At 39.7% G+C, this 17,208-nt stretch overlaps 1 protein-coding gene across 1 annotated transcript in view; it reads right to left on the reverse strand.

The window, feature by feature from the left end:
- Positions 1-1,464: 1,464 nt before the first annotated feature.
- LOC145353359 (histone-binding protein RBBP7) overlaps positions 1,465-17,208 on the reverse strand; it is a 36,563-nt gene continuing 20,819 nt past the window's right edge. Inside the window, exons 7-12 of the mRNA XM_080204030.1 lie at positions 15,949-16,075; positions 15,673-15,750; positions 12,067-12,143; positions 6,446-6,503; positions 3,806-3,916; positions 1,465-3,612 (exon numbers count right to left, since the gene is read on the reverse strand). Coding sequence (XP_080060156.1) covers positions 3,544-3,612; positions 3,806-3,916; positions 6,446-6,503; positions 12,067-12,143; positions 15,673-15,750; positions 15,949-16,075 — 520 coding nt within the window. The 3' untranslated portion in view covers positions 1,465-3,543. The remainder of the gene's footprint in view (positions 3,613-3,805; positions 3,917-6,445; positions 6,504-12,066; positions 12,144-15,672; positions 15,751-15,948; positions 16,076-17,208) is intronic.

Genomic DNA, 17,208 nt, shown 5'->3' on the forward strand with positions numbered 1-17,208 from the left:
AACAAGCTCACGGGGTTAAAAATTTTATCTTAATACCATTCTAATTGAGTATACTACATCTGCTGAATCTAGCAGAAATGTGCTCAATGCCAACTATTAAGCATTATGTCGTTCTTAGAATACATTTCAGTTAATTGTTCAGTTAGAATAATGTTCTGTTAGTAGAATATTGATGTGTTTTTACACTGCTATTGATTCTACTATTGATTCTGCGTAAGTTAACTTACCCTGCACTGTCCCCCAGCTCTTCGAGGCTATTGGTTACACTTCTCAACTAAATGCAAAAAGCTGTCAGAAATCAAACCTTGGTAAACCAAAGACAATGTCATCATCCCAACTCACAATGGCAGTTGTAATAGACATCCTGTCTGCATTAAAATTGTTGTAAAAAATTGCAATTTTCTGTTGTTTCCCTGATTGGGACATGGTGGATGACACAGCTCTAGGGATCCAGATTCAATTCCTGGCTTGGGTCATTGTGTGGAGTTTGCATGTTCTTCTTGTGTCTGCACGTGTTTCCTCTGACAGTCCAAAGATGTGCAAGTTAGGTGCATTGGCTCTGCTAAATTACCCTTTAGTGTCCTGGGATGCATAGGGTAGAGGAATTAGTGGCGTAAATAGGTAGGATTACAGATAGTGTGCAGTTTTGGTCACCTAATTACAGGAAGAATTAAGGTTGAAAGAGTACAGAGAAGATTTACAAGGATGCTGCCAGGACTTGAGAAACTGAGTTAGAGAGAGAGAGAGATTGAATAGGTTAGGACTTTATTCCCTGGAGCATAGAAGAATGAGGGGAGATTTGATAGCGGTCTGTAAAATTATGATAGAGTGAATGCAAGCAGGCTTTTCCCACTGAGGCTTGGGGAGAAAAATGACTTAAAAGGTGAAGGGGAAAAAGTTTAAAGGGAATATTAGTGGCGGGGGGGGGGGGGGTGGGCGGGGAGTGTGGAATGAGCTGCTAGATGAAGTGGTAAATGTGGGCTCACTTAAGAAAAACTTGGACAGGTACATGGATGAGAGGGGTGTGGAGGGATATGGTCCAGGTGCAGGTCAGTGGGACTAGGTAGAAAAATAGTTCAGCACAGCCAAGAAGGGCCTGTTTCTGTCCTGTAGTGTTCTATATAGGGATTGGGTGAGATTGTTGACAGTGTAGACTCAATGGGCCAAATGGCCACCTCCTGCACTCTGGGGTTTCTGTGATTCTAAGAAATTTTGCATTAACACAACTGATGCTGTATAAAAATGGGTAGAATCACTAGGGCAAAAATACCTTGAGCAATATTTGGGGTAAATCATTATTTTGACCCAAGGTAGTTCAGGCTGAAGAGTTGCAATGTTGCTGTAGATTCTCCAATCAAAACACGTGTAATTTCACTAAATTTGACCCTTAGTTATCATAAACCAGTAACTCCGCCCCCCAAAACAGAGCAAACTGATATATAAAACGTAAAAATTTTAGAAACCTTTGAAATGGAGATAGAATTTATTTGTGGCCCCAATAGCCATGACTTAAGATTTGTGGAATAATAAGTGATTTTTCAGTTGAAGCAAAGTTTAAAAAAAAATGTGATCCTTCTGGAAACAGGCATTGGTACACAAAAGCTAATACTAAATGGATGGATTTTCCAGCCTTGCTTGCCCTGAAAGCAAAAAGTCATCTCAGGTCAACAGACCTTTTCACGGCCTGCCCAAATGTAGACGGGTAAACTTATGTAGTCTACACCATAAATAGCAATGTTGAAATTAAGGATAGCTGGAGTACTTTAGTCTGCCAATTTATTCCCAAGTAACCAATAAAGTAGTACACTCATTTTTCCAAAAAATATTTCAATGAGTCACAAATTCAGTTAAAAAGATGTTCCATTAAATATCGTCAAATATAGATATACAAGACAAAACCTGATAAATTTCCCTTCCATGTAAATCAGGTAGATGAGTTTAGTACGTTCTTGCAAACTTGAGAATGTTACTGGCTTGGTGGCTGCAGCCTGTCCGGAAACCCTACATCTGATTTTCAAAAGGCCATAAACCCCAACGTGTACAACTAAAGACATGCGTTGATATTGCCTAGCTTCACAGTAGGTCAAAAATGGTGCCACTCACCTGGCACTCCTATGTTGGCACATCGACTTATGTTGCCATTGATGGTCCAAATCCTCCCAAATCTTCATGATAATCGATTTCCCTTTAAAGGGTGCAGGGAGAAGGAAATTTTAATTGGTTTCTCTTTTCTTTTCTGCCACCCTCCCCCAAGCCATTAACTCTAGAGATTTGTTTTTGAGCCATACTGTCTGCATGAATGTATTTTTTACAGTTAGAGAAAACAAAAGGTGACCTTCTTGAAACAAGCAAGATTTTGAAGGGACTTGATGGGGAAAAGTATCCCCCTGCTTTAGGATCTGGAATATAGGGGCCACAGTCTTGGGAGAAGGGCTATGATCATATTGAATGAGTGAGCACATTTGAGGGGTTGTACAGTCTACCCTACTGGCGTTTATACTTTACAATGGAAGAGAGGGAGAAACTGAAAACTCAAGTGTAGCACTTGTTAATTTATATGTGCATATATAACCATAAATTTAATTCACAGCAGATTAACAAAATCACTAAATTAACTTCTAATATGCATATTGTTGATCAGTTTACCTTTCATGTACACCTGTTAAAAAGCACAGCTAAGTTTTAAAAATTACAAAAGGTTTATTGTGTTTATATATCCCTGCTCTACAATATGCATAGAATGCAGTTTTTAAAGAAAGGAAAATACAGAAGTAAACGTTCTTAGGAATTCTGAAGTGCATACACATATCAGAGCTTCAATGAGTGCAAGAAATCTATGCTATATATATGAAAGTTTGCTCTCAGCTCTTGAAGACCACAGCAGCATTTCTTTACCATATGATGGATTATACTATAAAATGTAAATACTCTGTTCTCATTATGATATGAAATGTTGGTTGCACAGTTGTTCCAAAATTGTGGGCATGGTTGCTATGCACTTGTAGAATAAGCTGGATAATCAATGGTATTTCAAGTGACCACCACGTGTGTGTGTTAGGTAGAAGTGAAGAAAACATGCACTTCGGATAACAACAGCTCTTTGAGTTTAAAGACGACATTGCTTTGCAGAGATATTAACAACTTTAACTCTTTCATTGGAACCAAATCACATGCATACTCCGAATTAATATCCTTACTTCCCATCAAATTTCAGAGCCAGGCTGTATATTATCTATTATCGCAACACAAAAGTATACACAATTTGTGCTTAAGCAGCTATCAATAAACTTTTATACATACTACAGAATACAATTACATACTACTGTATAAATCAGGCATTGCATTCTCAAAACACTTCCCAAATTTCAGTACGGCATTCACTGTAAACTAACAGGAGTTGCACATCAGAATTTGCACAAGTGCTTTTTATATACAAGCCTCAGCACTTCAGTGGAAAAAGATTGCTTGGAAAACAGTTGTATTAGGAAATTCAGTCTAAATTATTTTTAGACCCCTGTTAAAGTGATGGTGTTAAAATAGGGCTTATGATCCTTGGCTCTCAAGTTCAGAGGCAGGCGTATCTGGTTCTTCATCATTGTAAATATTCTCAGCCTGAAAGAAGAAAGTCTCGATGAAACCATGACACATTTTGAAATTTATGCAATTTGCCAATAATATAGAGACCGTATATCCAGGGATATATTTACGTACTATGACTCATTTCTAGGCAATGAAAATTTAAGGAAAGTGACTAAGCCGATCATTATTGGGACTAAAATTCTCAGATAACAAGACTAACACTCACCATCTGCCAAACTTGCATAATATTGTCTTCTGATACAGAACAGATTACCCATGGTTCATTTGGATTCCAGGAGAAATCAGAAATCTTTGCAGTGTGTCCCCCATGAATAAACTACCAGAGGAAAAAAAACAAGGTTTTTAGAATGGCAAACAGGTTCACATATAGAACGACATTTTTTTTGGATTGCAACATCATTCTTAGTTATCAAAGATAACATGTTAATATCATGCATACAAACCTAGTTAGAACCATTCCTTCTTCCCTCTAATTAAAGCAAATTTCTAGCGCTGCATTAATAAAGATTAGACCCTTTGGATAAGCTGTTAGTATTCAGGTGCATGACAAAAGATCCCATGGCACTATTTGAAGAGAAGCAATGATTCTCCCAGTGTTGTTGTCAATATTTATTATGAAACCAATATCTTGATAAATGGATTGACTGCTCAATCATCACACAACTGCCTGTAGGATACTACTATGTACCATCCATATGATAGACAAGATATTAATGCCAGCAAAAAGCACAGTGAATCTCCATTTGAAGTATACCGAGAAAAAAATATTAGTGGAAAGAGCAAGAGACTAATGAGGCAAATACTCTATTCTAACTTCATTCTTCTGTTAATCTAATGTATTTTCCTTAGAAAATTATTAAAACACAATGGCTACTGAGGTAAAGATGTCATATAAAAGGGAATTGGATAAATGCTTAAAAGTGAAGGACATGAAAGGAGGAGGGCAGGGAGGAAACAGGAAGAGGATAGTAAGTTAAATTATGTAGCATCAATTAAGGAGGTAACAGGTGTGAGTGGCCCCCTTCAATGCATACAATCTTGCTCTACTAGTCTAACATTGAAACAGTAATTGAATCTTAACTGGGCAGCTCAAACTGTATAAAATGTATAGGAAAAGTGTGGCCACTTGGGGATCAAGAAGTCTTATGCAGGTTGAGGCCATGGCTGCTGTACTAAAATGATACTCAACATCAATTTGGAACAGTCTTCGCTAAAAAACAGAATGCTTTCAATATCACAGTAAAGGCAGAGATAGTAAAGAATAAGTTAAAAATAGGTGAAAGGTACTTAAAAGGGTTGGCAGGATTCAAAGTAGCAAAGTCACACAATCCAGGTGAGAAGCATCCTAGATTTCTGATGGAAATAAGGGTGAAAGTGAAGGATGCTCTGGCCACAATTTTCCTCAGATATGACAGTGGTACCAGAGGATTGCAAATGTTGCACTTTTCCAAACAAAAAAGGGTGACAGTTACAGACCAATCAACTCAATGTCAGTGTTGAGACATCAAGAGACAAAATTAATTGGTCCCGCATTAATAAATGAAAGCCAACACATTTGTTGAAATCAAATGTCAGTAACCTGATTAAGTTCTTTAATGAAATATGGTGAAGGCAAGTGAGGAGTGCAGTTGATGTTATGCATGTGAACCTTCAAAATACATCTGATAAAGGGCCACAAAACAGAAGGCCATGGGACTAAAGGAATATGGCTGGATGTGAAATTGACTGAGGGACAGAAAGCAGTGAGTGATGAACCATTGTTTTTCTAAATAGCATGATTTAAGACAGTTGCAAGAACATACAGACCTGGCGAGTATACGCACATAAACCTTTGAAGGCAGCAGGACAAGTTGAAAAGGTGAGTTATAAAAGCATTTGAGATCCTTGGCTTTATAAAGAGACAAAGGGTATGAAAGCAAGAATGTGAAACCTTATAAAGCAAAAGTTAGGCCCTAGCTGCAGTATTGTGGCCAATTCTGGGCACATTTTACGAAGGCTGTCAAAGCTTCAGCAAAGATCCAGGGGAGATTTATTAGAATGATATCAGGAATGAAAGACTTCAATTATGAAACAATGTGGTCATTGTTCTTATAGCAAAGTTAAAGGGAGATTTGATAGGTGTTCAAAATCACAAAGGATTTTGATAAAGCCAAAATGGGGAAATCTACTGCTAAAGGATAAGTAACTCAAAATTGGCAAAACAGCAAAGGCTGTTACGATAGTCTGGAATGCACTACCTTTAGTAACTTTTAAAAGAGTGTGATTGCTGCTTTTCTGATCTACAGGGAGAGAATTGGGATTAATTGGATAGTTCTACCAGGGAGACATCAGAGGCCGATCATGTTGTATCATTCTTGGATTCTAGCAAGTATTGATATAACAATTTAGTGGTTACAGACAAATCTGTTTACAACACATCGGAAAGAACAAAAGAAATAGGAAGCAAGTTAAAACTTCTAACATCTCACAAATAGACATTTAAAACTGCTTAAAAATTCAAAGTTATAGTCTACATAAGGAAATCAGATTGCTTTATGAAATCACTTCTGTCACAAGATTAGTTGAGAACAGAAAGATGATCTTGAAATTAGACCTGGCTATTCATTGGCAAAGTCAAGAAGCATTTTATCACACTTGAGGGTAGTAGTGTAGAAATTTGGAATCCTTTCTCTCAAACACTGGAAGCAGCGTCAGTTGCGGCTTTCACACAGATTGATAAATTGTTGGGTAGGGATATCATGTACGTGGAGCAGAAACAAGGAAATGTACGTAAAGATCCAAATTAGTGTTGGAACTAGAATAGCTTACTCATTTGCAACCTGCTATAACTTAAACAGAAACCTACCAGTAGTTCTGGGGGTCCATCCTCTGCATCTTCAGCTGATTGTTCCTCACCAATTTTACTACAGAAACAAATAGGTAGAAAAATATATCAATTCAAATACTCCTGAAATTTTTCTTGCACATTGATTTCATTAACCTGCCTCAGAGAACAAGTCTAAGAACAATGTTACCAAAATGATAGAGCTGAAGGAAATGCAAAAAATATTTACAGAGAGGGTATAATTATCAGACAATACAGGCTGTGGCTCTTAAACCGAGGTATTTAAAATTGAAGGATTGATAAGGCAAATATGGAGAAAATGTTTCCACCAAATGGGAAGTTCAAAACTAAGGGTCATAAATATAGTCATTAGTAAATTCAATAAAAAGATTTGGAAGCGTGTGGAACCTACTATCAAACAGTGTGATTGAAGTGAATAGCATATAGATGCATTTAAGGGAAAACTAAATAAATACATGCAAATAAAAGATAATAGAAAGATATACTGATTTGTTCAGTTGAAGGTGGAAGGAGTTTCACGTTGTAGTGGGGCAAAACCCAGGAGTGTGGGTTGCAGCAGGAGAATAATGTATAGGAAGGGTTAAACAGACAGCAAGGTAGTATCCACACTCACTGCAGGCAGACAGGACAAAATACAAGTTGTATCTCAGATGGCACTAAAACAGACACACCCCAGATGGTACAGCTCCAAGTTTACAATAACTATATGAGAATTGATATCACTTATCAAGGCTCCAAAAGGTCTAGAGGAACCATTGTGCCTCAGAAAACTTCATCAAATATCCAGGAGATAGGACAATTAACACCCCATTGAAATGAGTTTGACAAACACAATGCTTTGATATTGTAAACAGGTAGACAGGAGATGTCCAGAAAATGATTAAAACTAAAGATGATGGAACTGTATAATGTAATCAAAAACAACTGTATCCAATTCGAAGTAACAATATGATGACCTGATGTAAATGTAACACTTTGTAATGTAAATAAAGGGTTTAAGAATCTGTTAGAACCAATGCTCAGTCGAGTAGCTCAGAAGCAAGCTGTAGTTATAGCCACAAGTTGTGCTTTCCCTCATGCATGTTGAATAAAGCCATTTTTTTTTACATGGTCTTGGAAGGTTCAGTTTGTTCATTCCCTCCTACAAGGTAAAGAATAAACCTTGGCAAGGGTTAAGTGGGCCAAATAGCCTATTTCTGCACTGTAAATTCTAATTTTAGACGTGAGGGGAGCATACAGCACAGGTATACCACCTTCCATTGTACAGCAGTTAAAATGTCAAATAGAAACTATGAAAAAAATTTGTCATGACACTTGCTCTTCAATGTCATCATATTAATCCATATGATGTATAATCAATCACATCAATATTAACACATTAAGTACTTCTGAAGGATGAAGTAATTATATTTGTGATCGCATCCTGAGCCAAAATAAACACACAATTTAATTATTTTGTAATCTGACAAATCTCCACTATCTCGTTCACTCAAGTGAGAAACATCACAGTAAATATTTATAACTATTAATGCATAAGAACATAAGAAATAGGAGCAGGAGTAGGCCATCTAGCCCTTCGAGCCTGCCCCGCCATTCAATAAGATCATGGCTGATCTGTCGCTGCTCAGTTCCACTTTCCCACTTTCTCCCCATAACCCTTAATCCCCTCTCTTATCAAAAACCCATCAACCCGCGTCTTAAAAATATTTAGCGAGGCAGCCTCCACCACTTCAACGGGCAGAGAATTCCAGAGATTCACCACCCTTTCAGTGAAGAAGTTCCTCCTCAACTCCGTTCTAAACCGCCCCCCCTTTATCTTGAGGCTGTGCCCCCTAGTCCTACTGTCTTTTTTGAGCGGGAAGAGTCTCTCCACCTCTATCCTATCCATCCCATTCATCATCTTATATGTCTCAATGAGATCTCCCCTCATTCTTCTAAACTCTAACGAGTACAAGCCTAATTTATTCAGCCTCTCCTCATAGCTCAACCCCCTCAACTCCGGCATCAGCCTAGTAAACCTCCTCTGCACTCCCTCCAAGGCCAAAATATCTTTGCGCAGGTGCGGCGCCCAAAATTGCACACAGTACTCCAGCTGCGGCCTCACCAATGCCCTATACAGCCGCAGCAAGACCTCCCTACTTTTATATTCAATCCCCCTCGCGATGCAGGCCAGCATCCCATTCGCCTTCCTGACCACCTGCTGCACCTGCAAGCTGGGTTTTTGCGACTCATGCACAAGGACCCCGAGGTCCCTCTGCACCGTCGCCTGCTGCAGTTTTTCACCCCGTAAGTAATAGTCTTTCCTACCATTCTTCCTACCAAAGTGGACCACCTCACACTTGCCAACATTAAATTCCATTTGCCATTTCCTGGCCCATTCACCCAGCCTATCTAGATCCTTCTGCAGACTCTCCACACCCTCCGCACAATTTGCCGTTCCCCCAATCTTGGTGTCATCAGCAAATTTCGACACCCTACACTCGGTTCCCTCCTCCAGATCATCTATATAAATGGTAAAAAGCTGAGGCCCCAGCACCGACCCCTGGGGCACTCCACTAGTCACCATCCGCCAATCCGAATAGCACCCGTTGACCCCCACTCTCTGCGTCCTATTTGACAACCAATCCTCTATCCACGCTAACACCCTACCCCCAACTCCATGTCCCTCGACCTTCTGCAATAACCTCTTGTGAGGTACTTTGTCAAACGCCTTCTGAAAATCTAGAAAGACCACATCCACCGGCTCTCCTCTATCCACCGCCCTAGACACATCCTCATAGAACTCCAGTAAATTTGTCAGACACGGCTTCCCTTTAATGAAACCGTGCTGCGTCTGCTCTATCAAGCAATTCCCTTCAAGATGCCTCGCAATTTCCTCCTTAATGACAGATTCTAACATTTTACCTACCACAGACGTTAAACTAACCGGCCTATAATTCCCCGCCTTTTGCCTGGCACCCTTCTTAAACAACGGCGTAACATTAGCCGTTTTCCAATCATCCGGCACTTCCCCGGAATCCAGCGACGTCTGGAAAATAACCACCAAGGCATCCACTATCACCTCCACCATTTCTTTCAGAACCCTCGGATACATTCCATCCGGTCCTGGGGACTTGTCCACAATCAGCCCCTCCAGTCTGTCGAGCACCGCCTCTCTAGTAACAGTAATGTCATTAAGACCCTTCAGTCCTACCACCTTTCCATCGCTAACACCCGGCAAATTATTCACGTCCTCCTCCGTGAAGACAGAAACAAAAAAGTTATTCAATACCTTAGCCATATCCTCATCCCCTACCACTAGGTCCCCTTTCTCATCCTCTAAAGGACCAACATTCACCCTAACCAGCCTCTTCCTTTTTACATATTTATAAAAACTCTTGCTATCCTTTTTTATATTAAGCGCTAGCCCAGCTTCATAGTTTCTCCTACCCTTCTTTATCAACTTCTTTGTCAATCTTTGCTGACATTTAAACCTCTCCCAATCCTCTTCTCGCCCACTACTCTTAGCTACTCTAAATTCCTCCGCTTTTAATTTAACACTTTCCTTCACCTCCCTCGTTATCCACGGCTTATTACCTCTCTTCCTACTATCCTTTTTGACCATCGGAATAAATTTCCGCTGAGCATCAAGAAAGATCTCCTTAAAGATCCGCCACTGCTCCTCAACAGACCCTCCCTCCAACGCGCTCCCCCAGTCCACATTCGCCAATTCTTCTCTCATCCTACCGTACTCCCCTCTATTCAAACAGAGGACGCGTGTCCGGGAACCCACTTTCTCCTCTTCCATCTGCACCAGAAACTCCACCATACAATGATCACTGTCCCCAAGAGGATCCTTCACCACAAGATCCCTAATTCTACCTGCCTCATTACATAGCACCAGATCCAAGATAGCTCGCTCCCTCGTCGGCTCCAACACACACTGTTCGAGGAAACTATCCCGGCAGCATTCCAAGAACTCTTCCTCGAGCCCCCCGCGTCCAACATGGGTCGACCAATCAATATGCAGATTGAAATCCCCCATAACTACGGCCGTCCCATTCCTGCACGCTGCACTTATTTGCGCATTAACAGCCCGCCCCACCTCCAGATCATTATTCGGGGGCCTATAGACAACACCCACCAGCGTCTTCCTCCCTTTGCTGTTCCTAATCTCCACCCACAACGATTCCACCCTCTGCTCCTTGGCTCCAATATCATCCCTTGCTACCACCGTGATGCTATCCTTAATCAGCAGAGCTACGCCCCCCCCTTGTCCCTCCTGCCTATCCTTCCTAAACACTTGATAGCCCTGTACATTCAGCTCCCAGTCCCTGTCACCCTGCAGCCACGGCTCTGTAATGGCCACCAGATCGTATCCATTTGTGTCGATCTGCGCAATTTGTCCAAAGTGTGCTCAGGAGAATTCCATCCAATAAATCACAGCTCAGCAATTTCAATCAGCACTAAATAGGCAGTCAATAGCAGTCACCATCATACATTTCTAAATAAAAAGTTAACACACGTTAAACAGATTATCAAAGAAAACCACAAATAAGGTTTTATTTTGCAAATAAGCTGTTATTCACAAAAGTTAGCTTTTGGACTCATACAAGGGGGAAATGGTCATTCAGCCCTTCTAGCTTGTTCCACCATTCAATTACATCATTGCTGATCTGTATCTCAACTTCACCTATCCACCAAAGATCCATAATCTTTTCCTAACAAAAATCTAGCAATCTCGCTATTAAAATTCCAAATGACCTAGACAGCATTTAGCATTTTCTTTGTTTGGTGGGGGGGGCGGGGGGAGCTGCTGCAGATACTGAGATTTTCTCTGCCTTTTGTTTAAAGAAGTAACTCCTTACATTATCACAATCAATCTAGCCTTAATTTTAAAGTTAAGCCCTCATTGTAGAATCAACGAGAGAAAAGAGTCTCTGTCTACACTAACAAATCATTTAATCCTTTTATACATCTGCATTATATGACCTCAATCTTCTAAATCCAAGGGAATATCAAGTCTGATTAATAATCTTAATTTAATCCTTTTTGCCCCAGCATCATTCTGGTGAATTCATAGAATCATAGAACCCTACAGTGCAGAAAGAGGCCCTTTGGCCCATCAAGCCTGCACCGAACACAATCCCACCCAGGCCCTATCCCCATATCCCTACATATTATAACCATTAATCCCTAACCTACGCATTCCTGGACACTAAGGGGCAATTTCTTAGCATAGCCAATCAACCCAACCTGCACATCTGTGGAGGACTGTAGGAGGAAACCGGAGTACCTGGCGGAAACCCACGCAGACACGAGAATGTGCAAACTCCACAGACAGCGACCTGAGCCGTGAATCAAACCCAGGACCTGTGAAGCAGCAGTGTAACCGCTGTGCTATCACGCCATCCCTTCCAAGGCAAATATACTTTGAGATCCGGTGCAGAGCTGATTGCAGTCCCCCAGATGGGTCAGTACAAATTTAACTTCCACTCTGCTCGTATTCCAGCCCTCAAGGAAATGGCCAATATTCCATTGGCCTTATTAATTTTTTTATGCTTGTCCACTAGCCCTTATTATTTTCTGTACTCAGACTACTGAATTTCTCTGGAAAAGAAATACTAAGAATTTCTCCCCACCTCAAATCCCAAACATTGAGGCGACGATCTGTACCACTGGAAGCAAGGATTGTTTCATTGTGAGGAGACCACTGCACCTACAAAAATAAATCAAATATTTCAACATCACATTTTTGGCAGGGCTTGGAAGAGGTGGGGTGGGGCAGGGAGATAACAGAATTGCAAAAAGCTATTAGCATTGTTTTATATCCAATGTCAATACATAATCTGAAAGTAATAAAACATTTAGCACTTCTTTCCAGGTTACAAATAGTTTGAACTCAGCTTGCAATTAGTGACAAAACTAGTCTAATGAAAAACTGGAACTACAAATGGGATGTCCATAATCTGCAATAATCCCATATGTGGATGATGGAATTGATAGATAAGAGACTTTCAAAATTCTTGCTTAACATATATAACACAACAATTGCCCAAGTACAGAAATGGAAAGAATGTCAATAATTTATGTCACTTGGGTCAATTGACATCAGACAGAAAGAGATTCCAGCAGGCCACTGTAGTCCAGAGTGAAGATTTCATATGTATTCTAGTAGCAACCTACTGCAGTATAGGCACGTCAACATTAATTTCACGTAACCTATCACATCATAATGTGGAGATGCCGATGTTGGATTAGGGTCGGCATAGTGAGAAGTCTCAATATCAGGGTAAAGTCCAACAGGTTTATTTGGTAGCACGAGCTTTCAAGGTGCTGCTCCTTCATCAGGTGAGTGAAGAATTGGGTTCACAAACAGGGCATATATAGGCACAGAGTCTTAATCAAGTCAAATCTTTACAGGTACAGATAATGCTAGTGGAGAGAAGGTTAAGTACAGATTAAAGTATAGAAACCCTACAGTGCCATTCAGCCCATCAAGTCTGCACTGACAACAATCCCACCTAGGCCTCCCCCCTCACCCATATATTTACCCCCTTAATTCCTCTAACCTATACTAATGGGCAATTTAGCATGGTCAATGCATCTAACCAGCACACCTTTTGGACTGTGGGAGGAAACTCCACACAGATAGTGACTCAAGTAAGGAATCACACTCAAGTCCCTGGAGCTGTGAGGCAACAGCGTCACCACTCAATTCTCAACATGACTGGATGAGTTTCCACACATTTTTGTTGCATATATTGTTACAATATGCTTAAATGATCCAGTCAAATAATTTCAGGGTGGTTGGGGAGGTAAACAAAGCACCTTAATTTCACTCGATTCAAAAGACTGCTTCCAGTTACATTTAATAGGATTACACAGACGAGGGTATTGGAGCCATGCAGGCTCCTTTTTCCATTATCAGCACTTCACTGTCTAACCAGTGGATTTACAAACTACACTGATGCTACAATCTGGTGCATTACGATAGTTTTGAGAGTTTATAGAGTATTCTCCATGTTGGGCTTAAAATATTGACTTTGAAGGCAGCTATTAAGTTTTGTAACAAAACTGAATTTGGTTAGTGCAGGCTTGGAGGGCCGAAGGGCCTGTAATTTTCTTTGTTCTATAAGCAAAAAATCCAAAGGGAAAATTACTTTAAAAACTGGGATGGAGACATAGATAAGTTTCTTGCTACCGATATCCTAGTTATATTTGAAAAACTGCCTCACAATGTGAATGGAAAAAGGTTTCACCCCAGGATTTTATGCATATCGAGATCTTTTGTTTACCATTATCACATGACTAATTGCACTTCAAATTGTTTCTTTTTTATTAAAGACACAGGCTCCACTATTCTGTCATAAAATGCATCAACCTACAGACTGCCAAAAGCTTAAAGGCCTGTCCCCAGCTACAATTTAGATCAGAGCACAACATTTGGTAATGGGATTTGGAATTGCATTTTCAATTTTAATGCACAATGTAGTACATTATGCAGGCATTAGCAGAATTAAGAATAATGATGCCAGCATGATTGGACAACCTGGATTTTCACATTTTAATGCATTTAATATATTCCTTTAATGCATAAGAGCTAGGCTTGCCCTTGGCCCAGCATCTCTATGGGAAGACAAAAGCTTAAATGTTGGAAATCTGAAATGAAAAATTAAGTGCTGAAATACTCAACAAGTCAGGCAGCATGTGTGGAGAGAGAAACAGAGTTAATATTTCAGGTCAATGAAAGGCCAAAGTTATGGAAGTTCCAGGATCGTTAGAGTATTCATTTGTCACTTTTGAGAGAGTAAGGGTCACGGTGCAGTAGAGATTGGATCACAGGGTCTGAAACTTTGCTTTGCCAAAGGGTCTAGCAATGGAAGAAAAGCAGAATCCAGAAGACGTACCATAGATGACAGCCAATAGGAGTGCAATAGTATCCATTCAAACTTTAGTGCAGTGTGGAATACTAATGCAAATGGCACCAATATAGGACACACATTAAGGAAGATCAGATCTGTTTCTTTCTTACTGGCTAACCTGCTGTATGACAGAAACAGCTTCATATTTTAGTCCGAAGAAAGAAAACAGCAAAATGGAATGCAAAATAGCAAGGTTTTCTGCTGTCAAAAAAAATCATTGCCTAAAACACCAATCAATTACCATTCTGACAACTATTACAATCCCAGCTGGTGTTACTAGTCGACAAGTCACATTCTCGGGTGGGACTTGGCTGATAGGTCTTTTTTTTAATTTAGAAACATGGGAAGCAGCTACTCAAGAGTCACAGAGTCCGCTGATGAACTTCTAACAAAAAAGAGGACATGTACTAAACAAGAAAATACATAACACTACTCCTTCACCCATAACTATACCTTTACAGATATAAAAGGATAACAAATTACAAAATTTCTCTCATATTCAGATAGTACACAGTCCAGTAAATGAATGGGCGACTGTGGTCAGATACTCCACACAAGGCATCAACAAATATAGAACAAATTTGTAAATGGAAACAGAGGAACTGACGTTTTGGTTCCCTTATCTAACAGGAGATATACTGGCAGTGGGAGCAGTCAAGAAAAGATTCACAAGGTTGATCCTGACTATGGAGGGATTTTCTTAAGAAAGGTTCAATAGGTTGGGCTACCCTCATTGGAGTTCCAAGAATGAGAGGTGACTTTATTGGAGACATATAGGACTCTCAGGGGGCTTGACAGGGAAATGCTGATAGGATGTTTCCTCTTGTGGAGAGTAATCTCAAAATTAGGGATTGCAAATTTAAAATAGAAATGAAGAGAAATTTATTCTGAGGATAGTGTACTTGTGGAATTCTTTATCGCAGACAGCTGTACAGGCTGAGATAGACATTTTTAATTCACAAGAGAATCAAGGGTTATGAGGATAAGGTAGGAAAGTGGAATTGAGAATTATCTGTCATGATCTCACTGAATGACAGAGCAGCTCAATGGGCTGAATTGCCTATTTCTGCTCCTGGGTCTTATGATCTTCAAGTGAATGATAATTTCACTTGTTATACACAATTCTAATTCCTCAGCAACTTAAAAAGATCAACACTGAACAACAACGTCAACCATTAGAAAGTGAAAACCAGATCTTACTTCCTACAAATTTATGGATAGAAACAAGAGAAAAAGTAGAACTCAGCAACACAACTGAGGGATTTCTGAAATGTTCAATGAATTAAGCAAATTCTGTCTTCAAGTAAAATTTAAATAACTCACCTGAAAGATCTCATCCTTGTGTGACTCAAAGGAATGGAGCTTTAACTTTAAATTTCGAAGGTCCCACAATGCCACTGTCTAGAGAAAATGTAAAAGTTGCAATTGCATATCAGAAAAGTATTTGTTACATGGTCACAGTTCTTCAACAAATTAAAAACAATGCTGTGTTCATAGAAAATAACCCAAGATCACAGAATTACCACAAGTAAACTTATAGAAACATAGTACATGAATTGTAGAAATTTGATAAGGTTGCTTCAGAAACTAAGTTTTCACCTTGTCAGCAGAGCCAGTTGCTAGGATAAATTCACTGTATGGATTGAAGGACAGACAGTTGACTTCAGCTGTGTGCGCATCCACAGAGTGGCTAGGTTTTGAAGTGTTATTTGACCTTGTGTCCCAGCTGAAAAATAAAGACATAAAGTTAGCCAAGCTAAAAATCTTACTGACAACTATGCTCCATTTAAAATCAGCAACTTATATTTAGCATTCCGAAATTTCATATTATAATAACCAGGACCACTTCTCACTATTGTCAAGTTACAAACTGGTCATACTGAACAGCATTATCTTACCCTTTGCCCAAAATGAGCGCCAACTCCTTCTAACTTTCATTTTATAATTATCGTTCTGATTGATAAATAGCTTGACTGATTTGTTTTATTTCCCCACAACTTCAAAATAAGTTGTACAGTGTAGGTTGACATACTAATTGGTTAGTGCCAAGTCATATGTTGCAATAAGACTCAGATTCAATCCCAATGAGGAGTTAACTGTTCTCAAGTCACAAAATACTACAATTGGTTTCTGTGACCTTGGCTGGGGAAGAAAAAACACCAAGGATTCCTGTTCCTATCTAGTGACTCATGTTGGAAAAGACATATCCTGAGGAGGGTGGTGAACATAAATGTAATGTCTTCCTTATCAAGTCAGCTAATAACACTCACCTGTTAGACTCACACAAAGAACAGAAATTTGGGTGAGGTGCCAGTATGAACTACACCTTCAGGAAAGGGTCACAGGCAATCTGAGGGCAAAAAGAAAACAAGCCCTACTTACCTGCAAAAATCTAGCAAACTAACTTATGTCAACTTGTGAACCTGCCTTAAACGGAGCTCCGCAACTCTCAATCATGATTTAGGTTGCAAAATATAACTATTTAGGTTGAATATACTTATGGTTATAATATAAAATTGATAGTTCTTCATGAAACAATGCACATTATTGTAACAAAAACGTCAAAAAATTTAGGCGAGTTAAAAAATGAATGAGAAGATTAGTTGCTGTAAAATTTTGCTTACTGCATGAAGACATGCATTACATAGTACCATAGCAGACCAGAATGATTACCACTTGGAATGCTGCCCACAGAACAGCTGGTAAGAGTTTACCACAGCGGTATTCATAATGTGGTCACTGGTAGTCCCCTCTCCCTCACCTGTAGCCCTCAGCAGATGTGCTGCTCCATGTGTCTCTGGGCTGCCATCCACAGCCTGCCAGCTCTGAGATATTGCCAGAGTCAGGATATATATCAAA

The sequence above is a fragment of the Carcharhinus amblyrhynchos genome, chromosome 15, assembly GCF_965287045.1.
Source record: "Carcharhinus amblyrhynchos chromosome 15, sCarAmb.v2.hapA, whole genome shotgun sequence".
Taxonomy (NCBI): Eukaryota; Metazoa; Chordata; class Chondrichthyes; order Carcharhiniformes; family Carcharhinidae; genus Carcharhinus; species Carcharhinus amblyrhynchos.